This window comes from Diabrotica virgifera, chromosome 6 (assembly GCF_917563875.1).
Source record: "Diabrotica virgifera virgifera chromosome 6, PGI_DIABVI_V3a".
Taxonomy (NCBI): domain Eukaryota; kingdom Metazoa; phylum Arthropoda; class Insecta; order Coleoptera; family Chrysomelidae; genus Diabrotica; species Diabrotica virgifera.
In genome coordinates this window covers 145,368,736-145,394,193 of record NC_065448.1, presented here as the reverse complement: position 1 = coordinate 145,394,193, position 25,458 = coordinate 145,368,736, and the positions used below count along the sequence as shown (strand labels likewise).

The 25,458-nt window shown below is 34.2% G+C and overlaps 1 protein-coding gene across 5 annotated transcripts in view; it reads left to right on the top strand.

Moving 5' to 3' along the window:
• Positions 1 to 25,458, top strand: part of LOC114338265 (colorectal mutant cancer protein) — a 619,539-nt gene that overhangs the window by 235,969 nt on the left and 358,112 nt on the right. For 3 of the 5 annotated variants that reach the window (XR_007698823.1, XM_050654063.1, XM_050654061.1), the window contains exons 2-3: positions 14,012 to 14,412; positions 15,687 to 15,939. The exons of 1 other annotated variant lie outside the window; for it this stretch is intronic. Coding sequence is in view for 3 of the 4 variants with exons in the window: in XM_050654063.1 (XP_050510020.1) it covers positions 14,270 to 14,412; positions 15,687 to 15,939 (396 nt within the window). In the remaining variant the exon portion in view is untranslated. The remainder of the gene's footprint in view (positions 1 to 14,011; positions 14,413 to 15,686; positions 15,940 to 25,458) is intronic. One more of the 5 variants, XM_050654065.1, reaches the window with a different exon arrangement.

The following is a 25,458-nucleotide window of genomic DNA, read 5'->3' as shown; positions in this document are numbered from 1 at the left end:
CCAGATCGACAGAACCTGGCATATCAAAAATATATGTACCTAATAGTTAAATTAAAAGTTTTAAACCATTACTATCAAGTTATTCAGCGTGATTTCATAGCCTTAAATTACGATTTTTTTAGATTCTTCTTCTTCTTCTAGTGCCGACTCCACTAATGAAGGTTGGCGACTCTATCTTCTGCTTTTCTTAATAGCGTCTGTATCTTTAACTTGGTCCAGCCGCGAATGTTCAGCAAGGATAATTTTTGTCTACCAGGACCTATATTTCCGTCAATTTTACCTTTCATAATCAACTGTAACGATGTAATCAACTGTTAAATTAATCAACTACAAAAAAGATCTATGGTAAAAATAAAAATCCGAGAAAAACGAAACTTAAACAAACAACACTGGATTTAATGGAGGAAAGAAGAAGAACATCTAAAGAATTACCAGAATATAAGGCTATCAACAATAAAGTTAAAAAGAGCATAAGGTCAGACTTGTGGGCTTATAAAACAAAACAAACATTGTATATAAACTACAAACAGAGTATTGAAATCAAATTTAACTAAAGGAAAATCGAAGATAACTAAAACAAAAACCAACAGGGGAATACGGTGACGGAAAAAACTCAAATAATCAAGGAAATATAAACGTTCTACAAGAATCTTTATACATCCACTATACAGAACCCCGGAACAGACCATAGAACAATTCTAAACGTCAGCTCGGAAACTCTCCCTAAAATAACTTCTTCGGAAACTAGACATGCCTTACAGCAAATGAAGAATAAAAAAGCTCCTGGCGAGGATCATATAACGTCTGAAATGTTAAAAATGGGTGGCAACACCGTTGTAGAGGTTGTGGAAGTCTTGCTGAATAGGTGTCTAATAGAGAAAAGGATGCCCAATCTGTGGGAAAACGCCGAAATAATACTTTTACACAAGAAAAGAGACATTACTAATATTGACAACTACAGGCCTATAAGTTTGTTGTCACCATTATACAAATTGCTAACAAGAATAATAACCAACCGCATAACACAAAAACTTGATTTATATCAACCGGTTGAACAGGCGGGATTTCGAAAAGGGTTTGGTACTAACGATCACTTACAAACCATCAGAACACTGGTAGAAAAAAACCACAGAATATAATGTACCCTTACATATGGCATTTATTGACTTTCACAAGGCTTTCGATAGTATTGAAACCTGGTCCTTTTTGTCAGGCCTCATGGATGCTCGAATAGACTCACGGTACACTACACTCATTAAAAACATTTATGAACAGGCCACATTCCACATCAAAATCAATGAAGACCAAAAAACCGGAAAAATACGCCTTGGTAAAGGTATTAGACAAGGTGATACTATTTCACCAAAACTTTTTACCTTAGCATTGGAAAATGTATTCAAACAGCTCGACTGGGAGGAAAAAGGTCTAAACATTGATGGTGTACGTTTGAGTCATTTGAGGTTTGCGGACGACATAGTATTATTCAGTACAGATATCAAGGAACTGGAGCAAATGATGAAGGAACTAAACCAGCAGTCAAATAAAATAGGTCTCAAAATGAATCTTCAGAAAACAAAAATAATGAGTAATGTACAAACTAATCTTGTTATTGACAACGTCAGTCTTGAAAATGTAGACCACTATATAAATCTTGGACATACCATTAAAATCGGCAAAGAAAACCAAATAGCCGAAATAAAAAGACGCATACAACTGTCTTGGGTAGCTTTCGGCAAGTTAAGCTTTATCTTGAAGAATAGAGATATACCAATGTGTCTAAAACGTAGAGTTTATGACAAATGTATCTTGCCTGTAACTACATATGGACTGGAGACCATGGCCTTTACAAAGAAAACCTTAGAGCAGCTCACTACAACTCAAAGAGCGATGGAGAGGGCCATGCTAGGGATTAGTTTGAGAGACAAAATTCGAAATATCGACATTCGTGAAAGAACAAAGGTTACTGATGTCGCAGAACGTATAGCAAGGCTCAAGTGGCAATGGGTCGGACATGTTGCCCGAGATAATCCCGAAAAATGGACACAGAGACTAACAAACTGTAGACCAAGAGAGAACAGGCGAGGAGTAGGCAGACCGCAGAAGAGGTGGGCAGATGATATCAAACAAGTCGCGGGCAAACAGTGGATGAGAATTGCCAAGAGTAGAAATCGATGGAAGCAAATGGAAGAGGCCTATGTCCAGGAGTGGACGAACACAGGCTGAAGAAGAAGAAGAATCAACTGTAACAACTCGTACTTATCATTTCTAAGTATGTGCCCCAAATATGCTGTTTTCTCGTTTTCATTGTGGTCAAAAGTTCTGTCTTTTCCCTTTCTATGCAACACCATTTCGTTCATAATATAATCGGTCCATGATATTTTCAAAATTCAGCTTTCTCATTAAATCAGCATTAACAGTCCAAGCTTCGGCACCATAAAGAATAACAATTTACCATCCGATATCGGATTTGCAATTGAGTCTTTGGTTACTCAGAAATTTCCTCATCTTCAAAAAGGTTGCTCTTGATTGCTCTATTCTTGATCGAATTTCTGATTTCGGATTTAGATCTTCCATAATCCAGACTCTTAGGGCCGGTATTTCAATAGCTACTTAAGCTTTTGCTTAGCTAAGCCTGTGTCAAAAGTTAAGGAGAAGCTTAAGCTGGGTGCCGTATTTCCATCATTCTCTTAACTAAACTGATGCTCAGCTGTAAAGTTAATTGGTTTGGTACCTCTGAATACGTCAAAGTGCCAGAGCTAACTGTTCTGAGGTAAAAACCACTACTGTTGCCATTTAATTTTATCTTGTCATCTGTATCAATGTTATTTTTACTTCACTTAATTTTGTGTACATGGTACATGTGTTTTTAGTTTATTGTCTATATTTTCTCTGGTTATATTTTTATTGTTATTTTGCATAAACAATAGATATCCGTCTTTGTAATTTTGTTTATTGGATATATTCCTTAAAATGTCAAATTTGAATGTAAGTTTATTTTTGTAAAATAAATATTCCTACCAAGCATTGTAGAAATAAACAATTTTCATGTGCCTACACCTTCCAAAAGTAGTAAGAATTTTAATAACCGTTATTACGATTAATAGATTATTATTTAATAATCCAATAATCTGTTTCTCTTTCTCTTTCTTTTATTTTCTCTTTTTCTCCCTCATCTCTTTTATTCTTGTTTCTTTTTCTTATGTTATATTTGTTCGTATCGTTGTGGGGCAGTCAGTGGGGAAGGACCTTTTACATCCGACCTACACAGACTGTCCCATCTTAATATCAGAGTGAGTGACTGAATGGGTGGATGAGAAGGCGTGCATAGATCGTAGCTGTCAACTGGCATTCTTTGGTTGGTTCCATCTTGGTTTGGGTGGCGTCCTGGCTGCCCCACTACCCCGCGCGCGGCGACCGGTCTGGTGCGGCGCGCGGGGGCGGGGGGCGGCCGGCTAATCGGTGGAATACATGCTGGGAGTGCCGGAGGGGAGCTATGAGTAAGGTCGACGGGTCAGATATGCTCGCTAAGAGCGGTTCCGGACCCGCCGGCTGGAGAAAGAGGAGGTGGGTTTAGTCGGTAGGCGGCCCGGCAAGATAGAGATAGGACGGGCTGAATCCGACACACCTGGGACACCTTCCCAGACGGTCTCAAGAAGATTCCCACCTCCCAAAAAAAAAATAATAATAATCCAATAATAACGTTATTACTTAAAAGTTGGTTTTCAAAACAACTCTATAATTAATAATCTATAGAAATAACCTCAAAAAACAGAAAACAAATTTTAAGCAAAGGCTTAAACCAACTCCCGCGCGGGCTTAAAATTATTTGGTTTAAGCCTAGGCTTAAGCCTCAAATTGAAGTGGAAATACAGGCATCTAAGCTTAAGCAAAGGCTTAAAGTAAGCTTTGGCTTAAGTGAGGTTGGAAATACCGGCCCTTAAGTATTTCATTTTGTCCACTTGTTCAGTTTCCTCATTTTTTATCTGAATCCTTGTTATGACTTTACCCCCTCTTACTGATAACCATGGCTTTAATTTTCTTTGTGTTTAGTTTATTATTAAACAAACTGTACCCCAGTAGCACGAACAGTGTTTAGTAGCGTCTGCAGGTCTTTCTCACTTTCAGCGATAATGCAGAATCTTGATAGCTTTCAGCATTTATCTTGATACCTTCTGAATAGTTTTCAAGTGTTTGTCTAAATAACTCTTCGCAATATATATTAAATAGTAATGGTTAAAGTACACAGTCCTGTCTCACTTCTCTACTTATCTGTTGCGCTTCCGTGCTATTTCCATTTAATGTTACCTCAGCCTGATGGTTCCAATAGAGAATTCTCACTATGTTTATACCATTTTTGTCGAGTAATTTTCGCTTTAGACATTCCATGAGAATGTTGTATTTAACTTTGTCGAAAGCTTTCTCATAACTTATAAATGCGACGAAAAGATCTTTTTGTTGGTCTCGATATTTTTGGGCAAGAGTTATGAAACTATATAGAGCTTCTACTGTTCTAAAACCATTACGGTTTCTTCTCGATAGATGTTTATAATTACTAATATCGTGTAAGTTTGTTATGTTTTAATGTTTCTAGTGCTATTCTCCGGAGGACACGTAAAGTTATTCCCTCTTAGATAGTGTACCTCGATACTATACTCTGTTTTTAAACCAGGAGGAGTAATTCAAACTTACCGCGCCATAATGCTTGTTTGTAATTGATCCAACCGCATGCAAGTTTACTCCACTGGTATGAAATTTTGACACTATTGACATTTATGAAATTTTGACACTATTGGCATTTCATAGGTTAATTAAGTTATATCGGCGATTTTTGAGTTTTCTGCGTTATTTCTTTAATTTTTAGATTTTTAGTCTGCTTTTATATAAAAAAAGTTGTTTTGGGAACTCTTTAGCGACGTATTAGTATAATATAACATATGAATTACTCAAAGAGTCGAAGACCGACATGATCAACCCAAAAAGAAGATGTATTTGGTGATTTTTCTAGTTACTTTCTTGGATGTGAATATGTCTTTTTAGTTTACTCCTCCTGGTTTAAAAACAGTGCATAGTTACCTGAAACAGAGTTACAGATGCAATTTGCGCCGAAAGGATTTCCCGGTAAGGCTAAGGCCACACGGGCGATAATTTACTTTACGGCGCCGTAAGAGCAGTAAACCTGACGAGGCATTGGTTGACTAACTCCTATTTCGTCTAAAATTGATGGAGGAGTTAGTCAACCAATGAGTTTACTGCTCTTACGGCGCCGTAAATTATCGCCCGTGTGGCCTTTCGCTAAAAATGACATACGTAATTATACTATTATTACTGCTTCCAGTTTTTAAACCAGTTACAGGACATTTTATTTGGTGAAACCTTTTTTTGGTGTTTTTTTACTATGTATATTGTTCTGAAGTTATTTCTTTGTGGCATCTTATGCACAAAGTTGGAAATTAAATTTTTTTGACGTTTCGACTTTCACTTCAGAAATCGTGATCAAAATACTTTTTGTTCGATTAAAAATAAATTTGTCCTGTGAAATTGTAGTATTTCCCGGATCATTGACAAACTGATTCTGTGTAGTATTGTTTGTATTTGATGGCTCTAAATTTGATAAATATTTTCGAAGTGGAAGTCGAAACGTCAAATAAATTGAATTTCTAAACTTACATTGTGGCTTATTTCCCAAGTATAATAATAAATTAAAAAACTACTTAAAAATTTGGCCATTTTTGATGTCTCATATTTCCTAAACCTATTGGCCGATTTAAGTGATTTTTTGAACATGCTAGCTATAGCTTGATTCTTTAACAATACCACTGTAATAATATTGTTGCTAAACAGGTAAATTTTCATTGTATACTGGGTGTATCAAACTGTGTTTTTTTTCTCAAAGTTCGCATCGCCCTGTGGAATATTCTAGCATCTATAAAATACTAAAATTAAAACCCAACTATAGCCTCAGGTTTTATTAACATTCTGTTTTTTGATTAATTCGTTTATGTTGGATAATAAAAAAGTTAGGTACTTTAACAACTAGACATGTTCTTTATCAATACACGGTGTTTCTAAATAAGTGCAACAAACTTTAAGGGGTAATTTTGCATGAAAAAATAATGACAGCTGGCTTTATAAACGTATGTCCGCAAATATTTCGTTTCCGAGACACGGGATGTTGACTTTTTTCTTACAAACTGACGATTTATTTATTGCTTTAAAACCAGTTGAGATATGCAAATGATATAAAACTAAGAATTTTATATTCACCATTAGCGTGCATACTGGTAATATGATCGGTCATATTACACGTATGTGCGCTAATGGTGAATATTAAATTCTTAATTGTATGTCAAAAAATGTGCAATAACTACGTCTTAAAACCCACCAAATTTATTGGCATATCACAACCGGTTTTAAAGCAATAAAATAAATCGCCTGTTTGTAAGAAAAAATTCAACATCCCGTATCTCGGACGAAATCCCAACGAAACATTTGCGGACTTACGTTTATAAAGCCAACTGTCATTATTTTTTCCATGCAGAATTACCTCTTAAAGTTTGTCACACTTATTTAGAAAAACCGTGAATTGATGAAGAACATGTCTAGTTATTAAAGTACCTAACTTTTTTATTATTCAAGGTAATCGGATGAATCAAAAAACAGAATATTAAGAAAACCTGTGGCTATAGTTGGGTTTTAATTTCAGTGTTTTATAAATGCTAGAATATTCCACAGGGTGATGCGAACTTTGAGAAAAAAAACACAATTTGATTGGTACACCCGGTATACAATAAAAATTCACCTGTTTGGCAACAATATTATTATAGTGGTATTGTTAAAGAATCAGGCTATAACATGTTCAAAAAATCACTTAAATCGGCCAACAGGTTTAGGAAATATGAGACCTCAAAATTGACCAAATTTTTAAATGGGCCGATTTCTATGCACGTAAGTTTATATCCTGAAAGCAAAACCTATCCCTTGCATTTCCATAGATCGATCAACGAATACTTTCTGTATAAAGTTTATTCAAATTTCATTATGTAATCAAAGCGAAGCAATGTAAGTAACATCAAATTACTTGACATATATAAATCCAAATGTAATAGCCAGGGTGGAACGAAGGGTGGTGAAAGAATGTGAAAGAATGAATTACACTGTAGGGTAATAAATTACCTTAGCACGCCTAATATTAGTGGCTGCTCGCGATGGCGGGCAAGGGGAGACCCTCCCTAGACAAATGAGGTATAATGAATTGTCTTTCATATTTATTTCATATTTACACATTTCTGTTGAAACTGCATCCACTTTTCTGTTAAAACTTTATTAAATTAAAATATATTTTTTAATATTTATATTATGTATTTTTTTTACAATAAATAAATGTGTTTCAAGCGTCCACACTATATTCGCGATGGCTGAACTAGCCTTTTGAGTGAGGGTGTTTTCAATGTCAAACGCTGAGCGCACATGCATTTGAAACAAGTAGGTAATATTCATTATTTATTTTGACAATCTTTTTTTTACAAATTTTATATACAACATCAACGCCAAATTTTTTTTAAAACGTGAACATTACATGTTACTCATTTTATATTACCCAAGAATTAATTTAAAACATGCAAAATTAAATAATGAATATTACCTACTTGTTTCAAAAGCTGATTTACTAACGCCTAATAAAAATATGCGGTTAGCATGGGAATGCCACGCATAACCTATAATTTTATAGCGATTATATCGCTCTACAGACGGTATTTATTGGGGCGTTCAGAATGCAGCCCCGAAATACTTACCATTCGATTGGTTAAGTATTACTCATATATGCGTACTGCATAATGGTTTTGTGTTAATAGAGTTAAGTTGAAGTCTTGAAACAATGACAATGAGGGGAGGGGTGTGGGAGTTACTGCTAACGAACGGCCGAATTTCAGCGTTCTCCTGAACGTAGTGTAAACTGCCATCGGTTGAACGTGAATTGAGAAAGACGATTTTGATTTTAAACTGACGTTCATTAGAAGTTCGGGGCAAACAGGAGTTCAACCCGATATGAGAAATCGTCCCTAAGGCACATAATATTACCTAATGCACGGAATGACCGATATGCACGTAATCTTCCAGAATTTTGAGGGTCTTTGGTTTTAAGAGATCGGTTCTAATGACGTATTCATATTCAACAACCCCAAAACCCCCTAAGTAATCTATTTTCATCAATTTAGTGTCAGAAAGCCTAGAAATTCCAGAAGATGACCAAGTGCTTCGGGGGTCGGTTCTGATTGTGTATTCTTGTTCCGTGACTTCAAAACCCAGATTAACAAAATCTGGCCCTTAATATACTGATTTTTACATTTTAGCAATTTTTTTTTCGATTTGGGCGTCGAAACGTTAATAAAAATCATTTTTTAATAACATTGTGGCTTATTTCCCATTGTAAAAATTAAAATTGTAAAAATGCCACAAGAAAATAGCTTCAGAACAACATTAGGCAATTTAAAATGCACTTATGCATTTCCACCGATTTTTCTATTGTAGACTTTTTTTCGTGAAGTCATTCTTAACACAGTGCAAAAAGTTGCAAGCCTCTAGGTACTGTAATGAAAATTCGATGTATTTTTGGCTAAATGCCCTGATCTGAAAATATTGGTATGCACAACAAAACGGTATAAAAAACCGTCAAATAGTATCAAAAATTATCTATATTTTTGCACTACGTAGTTATAATGAGTGTGGAGAGTCGGGTAATAAGGGTGTATTTTTAGAACTTGTTGATTACAATTTTTCTACACAAACTCAGATTTATTATTCCTTGGTTATTTTTTGGCCGGAAAATACATAAGCTTTTGGGGTTTTTCAAATCCAGAAAATCAAGGTACTGTTAATATATCGACTGGTACAAATCCGATTTTAAAAATTCCCTAGAAAATACTTGCACAGGCTTACGACGAGATGGTGCTGCTATTACGCCAGTCAATGGTAGCAAGAATAGGATATTATCTCCGAATTCTATCCTACTGCATGGATTTTAATGAAATTTTGGTCCTAGCCTCTACTTATCTCCTAATTCAAAGTCTACCCTATGCCGATGTGTGCTTTTATCTTGGGTGTGGTTTCCACCCCTTCTTAGAGGTGGAAATTTTTTTGGTTAAAATTACCGCGGAATTCGCTAGAGAACCTAATTCTAAGCAAAAACTGTTCTATAATTTTTTTTTGAAAACTCAATACTTTTTGAGATATTCGTTGTTGAAAATTGGCCATTTTCATTGAAACATAATACCTTTTTGAAAGGTTTTTTGCGAATACCTTAAAAACTATGCATCTAACAAAAAAACGATATTAAACATTTTTGAAGGTTATAAAAAAGCAAAGAGACACTTGCCTTCATAAATCTTCTTATTATAATACAAAAAGAGATATGGTAGGCGAAAATAGGTGTGTTCAATTGGTGTATTCAACTTGAAATAACAGAGAAACGGTCGATTTTAGGTGTATAATGCTACTAACACCTTTTATAGTGCATGAAAAGACCTTTAAAATGAGCTTTATTAAAGGTCCATTACATTAAAACTAAGCGAGATAAGCTGCAAACAAAATTAATAACCAATGTATTTTAAGAAAAAATGAGAAGTAATTTTAACCCCCTTCCAACAAAATATAAATGCATCGTTTTCCTTCTACAATACCTTTTATTATAGTGTTATTTCCATGTTAAAAAAGTTGGACGGGTTTAAAGTGAGTGGTTTTTGAAAAAAAAAAAAAGATCAAATTATAGAGCGCATTTTTAAAATTTCTTAAAAATCTTCCTTTTTCTCCATGTAACTTGAAAATGATAAGAGACACCGTAATGAAAAATAAAAAGGAAATTTTTATCTGAAGAAGCCCTACATTTTTGTGTGGTATCTCTTATCTTTTTCGAGTTACATGGAGGAAAAGGAAGAGTTTTAAAGAAAATTTAAAAATGCGCTCTATAATTTGATCTTATTTTTTTCAAAAACCATTCATTTCAATCCAGTCCAACTTTTTGAACATAGAAATAACACTATAATAAAAAGTATTGTAAAAGGAAAACGATGTATTTAAATTCTGATGGATGGGGGGTTAAATATACTTCTTATTTCTTCTTAAAATACATTAGTCATCAACTTTTTTGCAGAATATCTCGCTTAAATTGAATGTAATCGACATTTAGTATTGCTCACTTTAAAGGTCTTCTCAAGCACTACAAAAGTTATTAGTATCATTAAACACTAAAATCGACCGTTTCTCTGTTATTTCAAGTTGAATACATCGATTTGAGCATGCAGCAAAAAACAAACTCTTCTTACCTACCATATCCTTCTTTTTATTTTAACTAGAAGATTTATGAAGGAACGAATCTCTTTGTTTTTTATGACCTACAGAAATATTTTATATAGTTTTTTTTGTTAGATGCTTAGTTTTTAAGGTATTCGCAAAAATCCGTCCGAAAAGGTGTCATTTTTCAATGAAAATGGCCAATTTTCAACCACGAATAACTCAAAAAGTATTGAGCTTTCAAAAAATAATTATAGAACAGTTTTTGCTTAAAATTAGGTTCTATAGCCTTTTCCGTGGCTATTTTAACCAAAACATTTTTCACCCGCGAGAAGGGGTGGGAACCACCCCAAGATAAAAGACCACATCGGCATAGGGTAGACTTTGTTTCTTGAGCTATTCCCTACTTACTGTGAAAATATCAAGTAAATCGATGTAGTAGGATGAAATTCGGAGCCAAATACCCTCATTGACTGCCCTAGTAGTGCGTGGACAGTTGTTGATGGGAGTAACAATGCTAAAATCTGAGAAATTTGCAATAGTGCGCCCCGATCAAAATGATCACCAGCAACCACTACCTAATATCACTGTGGCAGCCAATATCAGCATAAACAGAGAATAATTGACAATAATATTGTTAATAGATAATAATAATCACGATAGGAGAAAATATAATTAACACACATTCGCTTTGTGCGGAAGCACGTTTGATTCGATGGTATGTACAATTAACTCAGACATTTAGCACAATAAAGGAAGCTATTTCACTATCAGTGGAATAAACAGAAATCAATGGACACATTATACGAAAATCATAGTTATTCTGGTGTAATTATTCTGCTTATTATTGCGACCGTAAATTTTTAATTAACAATTTAATTGTTGCTAAATTATTTGCTCGATTGTTGCCGACTTCTGGAACTATAATCTACTACAAAAAAGGTTTATGTCACCAAGTTATTTAATTATTCAATTACATATTCCCTAAAATTTTAGTTGAAAATAAAAGATTTTGTTGGGAAAACCTGGTTTTTGCAACGAAAATTTTCGTCGAAGGAAATCAGACAAAAAATATCTCCGTGCAAAGATATGTAGAAATTAGGGTGAATTTTAACTCTGTTGTTTTTGGTTTAAAGTTAAAATCTTCTGAGTTACAGAGCAAAAATTGAAAAACGAAGATTTCGGAAATACACCGTTTTTTTGAAAAAAAAAAAATTAAATTGTTTTTCAAATTCAAAGACGAAAAGTTTTCAAATCGATTTTTCTAGAACACAGTGCACCCAACCGACTTAAAGCAACAGTACCTTTTAGTACTATAATATCTCACAATTTAAAAATTCAATGTAAATTAGTATATTATGCAACGAGGATTTAATGATGGTCATTATGAAGCAAGTATGAGGGATACGGGTATAGAATACGAGCTTCATAATGATAATTAAATGCAAGTTGTATACACGATTTTTTCTATGATCATTCACAACAAAAAATATATTCAAACTTATTAATTTTGTAACGCAAACAAATTTTGACAAAGTAGTTTGTCAGTTTGTTTACATATTGAGGATTGTCAAAGCGTATGTATTTGACTCGCCATTGGTCACTGCGCATGTGCCACCTTCATCGCGAATGCCATATCGCGATTCTATTGGTTAAAAATCTGTATCGTAATGAAAATATGTATCATAATAAAGTTCATTATGATGAAGTAGTGAAATCATAATTGATATATTATAGTATTAGAATAGAAAATAGTTATTTAGGTATGTATTAAGAGCGAAAAGTGATACCTTATTGCTTGAGAGTAATAGTTCGAAAGCAATAATTTCACTTTATGCTTGTAATACATACAACAATTTTTCTATTATCTTTTAATAAAATGAAACTATTTTTAAATAATTAACTTTATGAGTTTGAATATTCAATTTGTTTGTATTGTATGGATCTATGGTTGGTACGGACGACGCGCCTTTATGAGTATGAATTTTCAATTTGTTTGTATTGTATGGTGGTATGGTTGCTACGGACGACGCGCGTTTTTCAAACTTTAACGCCCTAGAGCGATAAAGTGACGGTACTCAGTAAACGTCAACTTTTCGTTGCCATTGACAAGCGAAAAAGTCTTCTTTATCAAGTGATTGTAGAAAACAATGCTTAAAAGTTAAAGACAAAAAAGTTTTACGATAAAACTACCGTTGTCCTGCCCAAAACGGACGCTTATGACCGGTACTAGAAATTCGTAATTGATGGAATCGATTTATCTCTGGAAGATAAATAGGCGTACCAGTTTTCGTTTTGCTAAATAGAAACGTTTTGGAGATATTAAAAAAACTAATTATAATGCGCCATATTCAAAGGGCTCTAGCTCCTTTAGGAAGCATTTTCGGACTAGGTGAATTGGGGGGAATGAGGGTTAAATTGTATTAAAATTATCTGAGGAATCTCCGGTCTTCGTTTGCCAGAAGAGTTTCAGAACACCCTGTATACAATCCTACTATTTGATTCCTACAATAAAATAACTGCTAAACAACTTTTCCTTGTTTTTTCCTAATTTGCCTAAAGTAAAAAGAATAAGAATTAAAATTTGATGTCAATTGTCTATCAGTATCTTGGCTATGCCTTATTGTTTTTTAAATGTAGATTGCGGCATCATTCCCTGCGTTCTGGCAGTATCTCTTTCTTTTTAGTCAATTTTTGGCCACATATTTGTCGCATATTGTAATGGCGGCACCACACTTCGTTATGTGTTATCCGTTATGCGCCTTATTTGGACGCATAGGACGAAGTGTGGAGGGTTCATTCGTCAATATTCGCTTGATGCGCACGCATAACGCAGAAGCACGAATAGCAAATACTCATATCCGTCTATTTAGTTGTCGGTTTGACACACTTCAAAGGACAAATTAATATTTGAGCAAATACAGCTTAGCTGCATAACAACTAGTATGGTATGTTTAACAGTAAATGGTTGAGTTCAATTAGTTACCACTATAAACATCCTGGATTAACCGATAATAGTATAAAAGGCCCGGTTTCAGGTATAATTTATTTCAGGCTTTATTATGGGAGTACCGTCTAGTCAGTGTTAATTGTCAAAAGACCAACTCTGTCTACCTCGTTTGCTTATCGCTCCGGGTGGGTCTTAACAATGGGCCAGGTCAAATAAATTTAATAATATTTACAACCACACTAATTGAACTCAACCATTTACTGTTGAACAAACCATACATAGCGAAGTGTGGTGTCGCCATAAGGCCGATGCCACATTATGCGTTTTGACCGAATGCGGTGAAAACGCATCCGTTTCCAACGCAACCGGACCGACCTGTCACACTATGCGTTTAGTCTGGTGCTGTTTGTAAGCGCGTACCGATGACTCAAAACGCATCCGTTTCCAACGCAACCGGACTGATCTGTCACACTATGCGTTTTCACCGGATGCGGTGGAAACGCATCCTGTCAAAACGCATAATCTGACATCGGCCTAATAGTTAGAATTTTAAGTGGTTAGCTTTGGTTTCTTTGTGATTATTAAATATCATTTATAATCACGCACCAGGGCATATATTATGAATATTTCTATGAATCCGGGCATGTTTTTTTACTTCATCAAAAACATAAATTACACATAAATTGGTTTCACAGCTTGTTGATTTATTAAATGCCAGGTTACAACTTTGTAGAAAAAAAATATTTTACTCATTAAGTACTTTGTATTATCTAGCTATCCATAATCATGGATTACAGCCTACTATTCTAAGGAGATACAATCATACTGGCGGGGGCAGACTTACAATTAGAAAACGGGTGTGGCGAAGGAGGGAGTGGTGGGGACAAGAGTTGCCTAACAACGTACATCTTCAACCCGGTGGAAACGTGTACTGGCACACCTAGTCCAGAAAAGGCCCACTTGAAGACGCCAGACTCGTCGACGAAACTCAGTCCCCCCCAAGATGTCATCTCTTCGACAGATGTTGCCCATATGCATCCCAATTTTCTTTATGGGAAAGTACTACCCGACGGAAAACCCAACTTTCTTACGGATTACGAGCTGAGCTTCAAAAACTGTAATTTTGGAGCGGGAGCTGACCATGCTAAGTGCTGCGTTGGAGGACATTTTGGGAGGTATGTATATTATCTGTACTATAATTTAAATAATAAACAATTTTTACCAAATATTCATTATGCCATTAATGGCATAGAAGCCAGATCATCCTGGCCGATATATTGGGAGGGCCTCAACGACTCCTAGACGTAGTAGCAGGAGAATGTGAATCCTTTAATCTTAAACTTACAACCTGTAAAACAAAAGTAATGGTTTTAAGCATAGATCCCAAACTACAAGCTAACATTCAAATTTATAACACCGCCTTATAAGACGTCAATAAATCTAGATACGTTGGATCAATGATAATCAAAGATTAAACCCGGAGATTAAAAACCGAGCTCGAATTGAATAGTCAAAAAATGAAATCGGTTTTGACTAAGTCCACTCTTTCACTAGATAATAATATATGTATATGTATATATCCATTCGTGAAAATATACATATATTTTATTATCTTATATGGGATGAGAAGCATGGACAATAAACCTAAAGTGCTAGAAGAAGGTTTTTAGGCCTTGGAGATGTGTTTACAAGTTTCCTGAAAATACCATGGATAATGTCACTAATAGTAATGAATCAATAAATTTGCCATGACCGAGAACTTGTTAGTATTATCAAGAAGTGCTTAAGCAGTTATCTAGGGCATATGTACCTGTGTACCGAGGAAGACATGATATATTGAGGTTGTTGATGGAGAGAAAGTTAAAGGAAGCAGAGGTCCAGGTAGGAAAAGTTGTTTATGGTTGAAAAGCATAAGTGGAGTGGACAGGTCTCGATACCCAATCCTTATCGAGAGTCACGCAGGATAGAGAAAGATTTGTCAGAATTGTTGCCTACCTTCAGAAATGAAGAGGACACTCTGAGAAGATTTTCTCAACAGGACTTAAAAATATATGACAGTTTTAGAATTCTGATAATATCATATTAGACGCAATTTTAGGAAAGGGAAAAAGATTTCCTATTCTCTTGAGCATGCTTCTTCAAGTCTAAGCTTCTAAGTCCAAATCTTTTTTACCAAAAATGTTTCTGCCATATCGGCGATCAAAGGTTTTAAAGTTAAAAGCATGCAAAATCAATATTTGAGTGCATTCTCTGGTCATTTTTATGAGACTGGTTCTGAGTGTACAATATTTTTTGTTATCTGGCTTCTAGGCAACAAGATAACGAAAATCAAAAAATATATTTGAATTTCAAAATCCATCCTTTTGTCACTCCGTTTTCAAAAAAGAATTTTGAACAATCAAAATGATAGTTATCTAAACTAAGTCAAAAGTATATTTTATTTTTGCAGGGATCTGAGTTTCGGTCACTTATACACCATCAGCAAAAGTGATCGGATAGAAGAGCGCACTTACGATGAACCTTATACAGGAGATTTGCCAAGGAGGTCTTGGCTATGCTGTCCTGGATCTCAACCGCATGTTGGTGATGCCGATCAGCCACCATTATTGGACACGGCAACGACATCATCGAAAACTCCATCCACTCCCTTGGCTGAAGCCATCACAAAACCTCCGGGATATAATGTATGTTCAGGAACTTGTGTATGTATACTTATTAATACATATGTATATTTTTTGCAAGTTAAATATTTTCTATTATAGAAAATTCTGGATATTTTTTAATTCTAAATAGGAATTTTATAAAAAAATACTAATATCTGAAAATAAACTCATTAATAAGTTTAAAAACAATAAACTGTGGCCATGTAAGCTCGTGTATACTTATATGTACAATATTTAAAGAGTTAAATTACATTATTTTCTTCTATTTGTATCTATTATTTTGTTAGATTTAAGGGTGCCGAAGACTGCGTACCCTTGCTTCATTCCTTGTTTTAATTCAAATTCATCTGAGCTAAATCCTTTTCGTGCGATTTTGTGTTTTGTTGTTTTTTAACGTGTTTTTTACTAATTTAATTACCATTCTTGATATTCCAAATTCTTTCATGGGATGTAAGATTTGTAACTGCTGTACGAATTTGTTACATCAAATTGGTACAATCATTGCCATGTGTTATCCGCTTTTCTAAGCTGTCATAAAAACAAAATTGACACATTCGTACATTTTTCGGCTTTTTTTATTGTGAGTGTATACCAGCGTGCGGAACCAGGTCTCATTGATATGTATGAAATATCGCAAACGCTCTTCGATTGCCTGAGAAACACTTAATTCGATTGGTGAAAGTCTAAGCTAAATAATAAATTTTGATTATAAACAAAACGAAAAATCTCCAAATAGTTCCACAGGCTTGGTTTACTTTTTTTATATGAAGCTCTTCCAGAATTGGCAGGTTGGTTCTGTGTTCTGTTCAGAACACGCCTAGAATTCTTCTGTAGACCCAGTGTGTCATCTGAGTATCGCAGGTAACTGATTTTTCTGCCTCCTATAGTGATTCCTCCATCCCTCGTGATCTGGTACTTTCCTTATATGTTTAGAATATAATATGTTGTATAATAATGATGATAGTATGCAGTGCAGCCCTGTCTAGTTCCTTTCTTTGAACGCGTTTGAATATAAACTGCTCGTCAAAAGTTAGGGATATAGAAAATTATGCTCATTTTCATAGTTGATTTTTTCGTGAACAGATTAACGGATTCCGCTAATTTTTTTGAAGTTATACTTCTGTAGACGCGATCGAGAGTGAATTTTCATTATTCTGGGCGCATGCGCACACAGACAGTATGGAGTTCGTTGCTAATCTTTCAAGTTATGTATGTATCAGCGCAAAGAAGGTATAAAAATAATATATTAGTGTTTTTAGTAAATATATTATTTATTATAATTTTTGTCTCTTTGGATTTGTCTTCCTCGGGAGTAAGATCATAAATATCTATTATAATATGTTTATACTTCACTTGATCTATTTGTCACCGTGATTTGTAATTATGTCCGAGATGTCACGTATACAGAGAGATGATAGCTTCGTTGGTAGAGCATTCTACCAGAGATCGAGAGGTCCCGGTTTCGAATCCGGACGATTCATGTTTTTTTTTTAATTTTTGGTATTGTTTTAATAACAATTTTTTGAAAGTGGTAGATAAGTATTACAATGTTAGTTTAATATTTAAATAAAATACAAATAAACTGTTTAGTATATTTATTTCGTTGAAATTATGTAATAGAAGTAGGTATAACTTCTTACGTGCGTACAAAGTACAGACATATTCTTTTTTTTAATATTTTAGATTTTTCTTCAGTATTTACACAGTTGTGCAAATTACTCAAACTTCTTTTTTGTATTTATACCGGGTGGAAGAAAAGAAATGTTTTTCTTGTGTTAAGTTTGTGACACCCTGTAGGGAGGACGAGATACAACTGATAGTATATATCGAAATCGTATTGTAGTCTTATGTTTTGTGAACATTTTTTAATGTCCCTGATATCTTTACAAACAAAGAAGATGGTTTTACTCTTTAACATGTGTTTTAACTAAAACAAAACTAAATTAACAATAAAAAATAACAGTTACCTAACAAAACTTTAAAAACAGAAAGCCACATAAGGTAAACAGTTTTTATAGACACCATAAAGAGTTATTTCTCGACCATAGGTAAGCGGTAGCCATAGCGCAACAAAAGAGAGACGAGATTGTTTAATAGAGACTCTGTGATGTTTTGGGGTGGAATTTCCCTGAGAATAAGTACGGATTTGGTGTTTTTATGTGGAGGCTCTTTAAATAGCGAGAGGTATATTACACAGATTTTTTTTCTTTGAATACTCTGTTCCTTTCGCACTATATGTAGGAAATAATTTCATCTTAGTGGTATGATATGACATCACGTATTGCATGTCATCAGTTAAAGCCAATATTAATTAGTAAAACCGTCTAGTTTCTTTGTTATTAAAGATAAAAGAGAAATTAAAAAAATAAAATATTCGCAAAATATGAGACTACAACATAATATCGATAGTGCAGCCGATATGTGAAACAATTGTGCATTTAATGATAGAAGTATATAATTTGGACCACATATACTACACATACCAAGGTTCAAATTTAGATATGAGGCCATCACAGATTTTGCCTTTTAGAAAAATGGCGGACATTAAAAATGGCGACTATACATATGTGACTAATAGGACGATAACTTTTGAACGAGACGTCAGATTTTAATCAAATTTGGTATATACATAGGTTCTTTTTTTGATGTATAAGATCGAGGTCTTGAATCGGAAGAATCGGTTTACCAGAAGATGTGTTTTTCCTGGTTTTTATGTAAAAAATTGTTTTTTTTTTCAATTCTTTCACTCTGTATTTATTAATTTTTTTAAAAATTAATACCGCCGTTGAAAAGAGCGTAAAGATATTTTTTAGGAAATATTTTGAACTTTTTAGTTATGTTAATTACCATTTAATAAATGCATAACGTATCTTCACATGTACCTATGTGCGGCAGATTCGTGCAAATATTATAAGAATTATTGCGCATTTAATGGTAGAAGCATATTATTTGGACCACATATACTAGGCATATAAAGGTTCAAATTTAGGTATGAGGCCACCTCAGTTTTTGTTCCTTTTACAAAAATGGCGGGCATTTATTTTTTTAATGTTGTAATATTTACAATCTGTCCTTAACTAAGAACAATAGGTAAATTAAAAAAAATCCCTAAAAAGGGCTAAATCACAATCACATAACTAGTTTTCGACTGGTTTACCAGTCATCATCAGTGCTTACGTGAAGTTTACATGCTAACCACCAAGATATAATTCAGCATGTAAACTTCACGTAAGCACTGATGATGACTGGTAATCCAGTCGAAAACTAGTTATGTGATTGTGATGTAGCCCTTTTTAGGGATTTTAGATATATACCTTTTATAAAGGATTTTACTGTTTTTTGTATTACATGGTATATAGCCAACTAGAGGAAAACTTTTTCCTTGTGGATTTTTAATAGGTAAATTATTTGACAGAAATTGAAAATTTGACCTGTAGAGGGAGATCCAGTGATCACCCTCTTGACATGAATTAAATTAAAACAAGTTAAAAATAAGTTTAGTTATCACAGATTGTTCAAATCTTCTTGCTAGGTCCACTACTTTGAATCTCTTCAGGCGTCGTACATCATTGTGGTCATCAGTGAGGTTGCTGGCTAACTCGTTTGGATGAGATTCTAGTCTCTTGGAATATTTTTTGTAATATTCTGTTATTACTGTTTTTATGCATGGCACATTGAGGTCTTGCTCTGTCACATAGTTTGGCACGTACCAAGGGGCATTCAGCATTGTTCTAAGGACTTTGTTTGGAATCTCTGCAGTATTTCTAGATTAGTTTGACTGGCTGTCCCCCAAAGTTGGATACCATAGGATAGGTCCACACTGGTTTTAATATAGTTTTATATATCAGCAGTTTGTTTTCAAGAGATAGTTGAGATTTACGACTGACGATCCAGTACATTTCTCGGAATTTCATTCCTAGTTGTTTTCTTTTTGTAAAAGTGTGCTTTTGCCAAGTTAATCTCCTATCAAGATGGATTAAAGATGGATTAAAGAAATGTCACGGATATTGTAGCGACGTCCGATAAGAAACAAACTAAGTTCTGAATCCAGTAGTGCAGAAAACGACAATAAATATCGTTCTCATACCACTAGATTGACAACAGATGGAAACTCTTTGGTTATTACCTCCGCGGCTTTCAAAAATTATAAGCCATACAGGTGCTGAGAAGAACATTAATATGAGGGAATCTTAAATAATTCACGTCCCATCTGCTCAGCGTGGTAAAGTTCCAACGAGAAGGTTTACTAAGTACTCCACAAACGAGCAAATGAATTAGAAATTTATAAACATTTTCAATTTCTTTGCAACCTGAAAATGCAGCAGCATTATATTCTAGTTAAATCGGAGAGTACAGGAAGAGTCTATTCCGGTTCCGGAGCTTTTTTGCCCCATCATCAGTAGTCCCATATCCTTTAACTAGAATATAATGCAGCTGCATTTTCAGGTTGCAAAGAAATTGAAAATGTTTATACATTTTTAATTCTTTTATTCTTTTGTGGAGTACTTAGGAAACCTTCTCGTTGGAACTTTACCGCGCTGAGCAGATGGGACGTGAATTATTTAAAATTCCCTCATCTTAATGTTCGTCTCGGCACCCGTATGGCTTATAGTTTTTGAAAGTCGCGGGGGTAGTAACCATAGAGTTTCCATCTGTTGTCAATCTAGTGGTATGAGAACGATATTTATTGTCGTTTTCTGTACTACTGGATTGAGAACTTAGTTTGATAAGTATATTTATCTGAAATTAATTTTGGTCATAGTTACTTGATTGTACTTTGAATAAAATGGTGTAATATTTATTAAATAAGTCTCTTAGATCTTTGGATATTAACTTCGCTACCATATTCGCTATCATCGCTCTATAGACAGCAACACTAAATAATGAAGCAGTCGATTTTCTGTACCATTTTTTTTAATGTTTTTAATCCACTATGTTCTTTTCTTGTTAGTACTACGTAAACCTTCGAACTTCCTCTGTGTCGTCAGTTACAAATTCGGATGCAAAAATTTTATGATTTTTGCATTGCCCCGTAATGTGACCACCAAAGTAGTCTAGCTTGCGTATTTCATTTATACTTTATCCATATTATTCATTTTATTCATTTATAAATATTAAATTTAATATACAACCTAATTATAAACGTTATATATGTCAAATGGCCATTTATTTACATTTACAACCGAAACAGAAATAGTAGTTACTTCCAGCTTTAAACAAACGTTAGGTCCTATTTAACCGATTCGGGAAAACAGCGTTGTTTCCCACGTGGGAATCCATTAATTTAGCCAGCAACCCTACAAACCCGTAATGGCCACTGTAAATTTAGAGAAGCATCGTGATGTGCATAATAGCAGAGCCGGCTCTTGATCCTATTTCCGAAATGAAAGTCCTTGCTGCACAAATCATTTTAAATTGACCGCAGAGTTTGTAGATGATAGAAGCTTTAACCAACAGGATCATAGCAAAATTGATTGCAGGCAAGATTATATTTAATTATGGAGGACGTTTGTTCGATTTAGAAAAGCATTGGATTTATAAACCAAATGTTTTGGATTTTTTTTTATTATTTAAGTGCTACAAGCTGGTCATTGACCAATACCAATGAGTAACTTTTTATCTATCCTATCTTACTTGATATCTAAGAGTTGCCCTTTGATGTCTTCTTAGTTGTCTCTGGAGCATTATCACTGGGGCACTTTTTGTTTGCGCACTATCACAGCGCTGCTTTTCACTTTATAACGCACTACACCAACACGTTGCTTACACACTAGTCGCGCAATGCTCCGCTATTAGCTTTGTAGCACACTACACCAACTCGTGAGGTTTGGTCCTCTTCAGTCTTCTTTTCTGGTTGTAAAGGAGCTGAATGGCCTCAATATTTTCGTGGAGGAGAAGTCTTTTTTCATGACTTGCTGCGTGTTTTCGCATTTCTTTGTCGACGGGCTCCATTCGTAGACCCTTGTGGAGGTCGTCATTACGGATGTGCCAGGGTGCAATGCCCCTTAATACTTTATTTTGAAAAGTTTGTATTATTTTCAAGTTTGTCTTTTTTGTACATCCCCATAGTTGGATAACATACGTCCACACTGGTTTTATAACTTGTTTGTAAATTAGCATCTTGTCATACGTTGACAACTCTGAGTATCTTCCAAGTAGCCAGTACAATTTTTTATATTTGATATTTAATTCTTCTTTTTTTCTTTATATACAGAGTGAGTTTTATGTATGGAAACACTCAATTACCTCTAAAACTGCTTGGACGATTTTTATATATTTTTGGTACGTAGGGGTTTTCTAATGCGGCCGATATTATAGTGCTAATTACATTGTTGTCATGTTTTCCGTTTTTCTGGAAATCTAATGAACTTTCTTATTTCAAATAAAACAAACTGTATATTTTTTGCATTTTGAAGTTCTTAAGAAATACTGATTATTTTTTATGTTATATTCCCTATACCTAAATGCCATAATTTCGGAGTTATTGCTACATTTATTTTAAAAAAAATTTTTAACAAATTATAAAAATCAATTTTTTTGGCCCGGGTAAACACTATTTTAGGTTGTTTGGATCATGGGGAATAAAAAAGATCTTTTGTAATTTTTCTCTGAAATTAATCGTTTCCGAGTTATAAACAATTTAAAACTGAAAAAAATCGAATAATGACGATTTTTAAGGTTCAAGAATACAAGTAAAAAATATAATTTTTAAAATTTTAAAGTACCTAAATTCAAGCCCAACTCTTCTTCTAATAGCTTGCCATAAGATTTTTTGCCTCCTTTTATTGTATAAGATTGCTTTTTAATTTTTAATGAAGTGCATATGAGAGGACGGGCGATCGGGCTGCATTAACAACTAAAAAACAATGTTTTAAAATGAAACAATCTCAAATTACTTATCGGTAGCTGATAAAATAAGCCTTGAGTTTGAATTTGGGTACTTCGCAGTTTCAAAAATAACATTGTTAATTTGTGTTCTTGAACCTTAAAAATCGTCATTATTCGATTTTTTTCAGTTTTAAATTGTTTATGACTCGGAAACGATTAGTTTTAGTAAAAAATTACAAAATATCTTTTTTGTTCCCAATAATCCAAACAACCTAAAATAGTGTTTACCCGGGCCAAAAAATTGATTTTTATAATTTGTTTAAATTTTTTTTTTAAATAAATGTAGCAATAACTTCGAACTTATGGCATTTAGGTATAGGGAATATAACATCAAAAATAATCGGTATTTATTAAGGACTTCAAAACGCAAAAATATACAGGGTGTTACATTTGAAATAAGAAAGTTCATTAGACTTCCAGAAAAACGGAAAATATGACAACAATGTAATTAGCACTATAATATCGGCCGCATTAGAAAACCCCTACCTACCAAAATCTATAAAAATCGTGGAAGCCGTTTTCGAGATAATTGAGTGTTTCCATACATAAAACTCACTCTGTATGCTTTCCAGCGAAACTTCGTGTCTAGCGTTAAGCCCAGGTATTTAGCTGTATTGGCATAAGGAATGTCTGGTCCTTTATTTTTTATTGGTGCGTAGAGCATTTTTTTATTAGTGAAATCAACATGTACCGATTTGCTTTCATACAATGTAATCTTCCACGCCTTAGTCCATTTTTGGAATTTGCATTTGGAATTTGGCATTTTGGAATTTGGAATTGCATTTTGTAGTTTATTGGCTGTTTCTACGTTATCTTTACCCACTGCTAAAAAGGCGGTGTCGTCGGCAAAGGTAGCTAAACAGTAGTTATCGAATTCTGGTAGATCACATGTATAAAGGAGATGTAGGAACGGACCCAATACGCTACCCTGTGAAACTCCGGCTTTTATTTCTGTAAGTTCAGAATAAGCATTATCTTGCTTGATTCTGAAATATCTATCAGTTAAGTACGATTTAATTATGTCTGTGTATAATTTTGAAACAATAGTATCTAATTTATGAGATAGTCCTTCATGCCAAACCCTGTCAAATGCTTTGGCAACATCTAAGAATAAAGCCGAACAAACTTTTCTTTAATCTAGTGCATTTTCTATAATGTCGGTGACTCTGTGGAGTTGGTCTACAGTTGGGTGTTTCTGCCTAAAGCCAAACTGGTGATTTGGAATTAATTTTTTATTTTTCAAATAATTTAGACATTGTGGGTAGCAGTGATATTGTTCTCTGTAGGAGGAGGTTATATGTGGTGGTTTGCCAGTTTTGGTATCATTACTATGTCCGCTACTTTCCATAATGAAGAAACATATTTTAATCTGATCGCATCATTAATTAGATAGGTCAACTTGACAATTGCTTTTGTTGGGAGCTGTTTTAATATTTGTCCTGTTTTTAAATTAAAGCCAGAAGCTTTTCTCGGGTTTAAATTATACCTGATTTCTTTTATTACTTATTCTACAGTTACTAGAATTATGTTCTCTTCTTTTTGCAAATGGTTGCTCTGTAATGCTTCTTCTTCTTCTTGTTGTTGATGCGATTGAAATATTTTTTCTAGATGTGTATCAAAGCATTCTGCTTTTTATTCGCTACTTCTTGCCAAAGTGCCGTTTTCTTGGGCATATGGTTTCTCACCTGGGAATCCATTAATTTAGCCAGCAACCCTACAAACCCGTAATGGCCACTGTAAATTTAGAGAAGCATCGTGATGTGCATAATAGCAGAACCGGCTCTTGATCCTATCTCCGAAGTGTAAGTCGTTGCTGAACAAATCATTTTAAATTGACCGCAGAGTTTGTAGATGATAAAAGCTGTAACCAACAGGATCATAGCAAAATTGATTGCAGACAAGATTATATCTAATTATGTAGGAAATTTGTTAGATTTAGAAGAGCATTGGATTTATGAACCAAATGTTTTGGATTTTAAAAACAGAAAATCCTCCTCTAAATTTCTTTTTGCCCAGTAGGGCAGTCAATGAGGGTATTTGGCTCCGAATTCCATCCTACTACATCGATTTACTTGATATTTTCACAGTAAGTAGGGAATAGCTCAAGAAACAAAGTCTACCCTATGCCGATGTGCGCTTTTATCTTGGGGGTGGTTCTCACCCCTTCTCGGGGGTGAAAATTTTTTTGGATAAAATAGCCACGGAAGAGGTTAGTTATTCGTGGTTGAAAATTGGCCCTTTTCATTGAAAAATGATACCCTATTGGACGGATTTTTGCGAATAACTTAAAAACTATGCATCTAACAAAAAAACTATATAAAATATTTTTGTAGCTTATAAAAAAACAAAGAGATTCATTCCTTCATGAATCTTCTAGTTATGATACAAAAAGGCGTATGGTAGGTGCGAAGAGTTTGTTTTTTGGTGCATGCTCAAATCGGTGTATTCAACTTGAAATAACAGAGAAACGGTTGATTTTAGGTGTATAATGGTACTAATAACTTTGGTAGGGCTTGAAAGCGTCTTTAAAATGAGCCCCATTAAATGTCGATTGCATTCAAACTAAGCGAGATATGCTGCAAAAAAATTGATGACTAATATATTTTAAGAAGAAATGAGAAGTATATTTAACCCCTCATCCATCAGAATTTAAATACTTCGTTTTCCTTC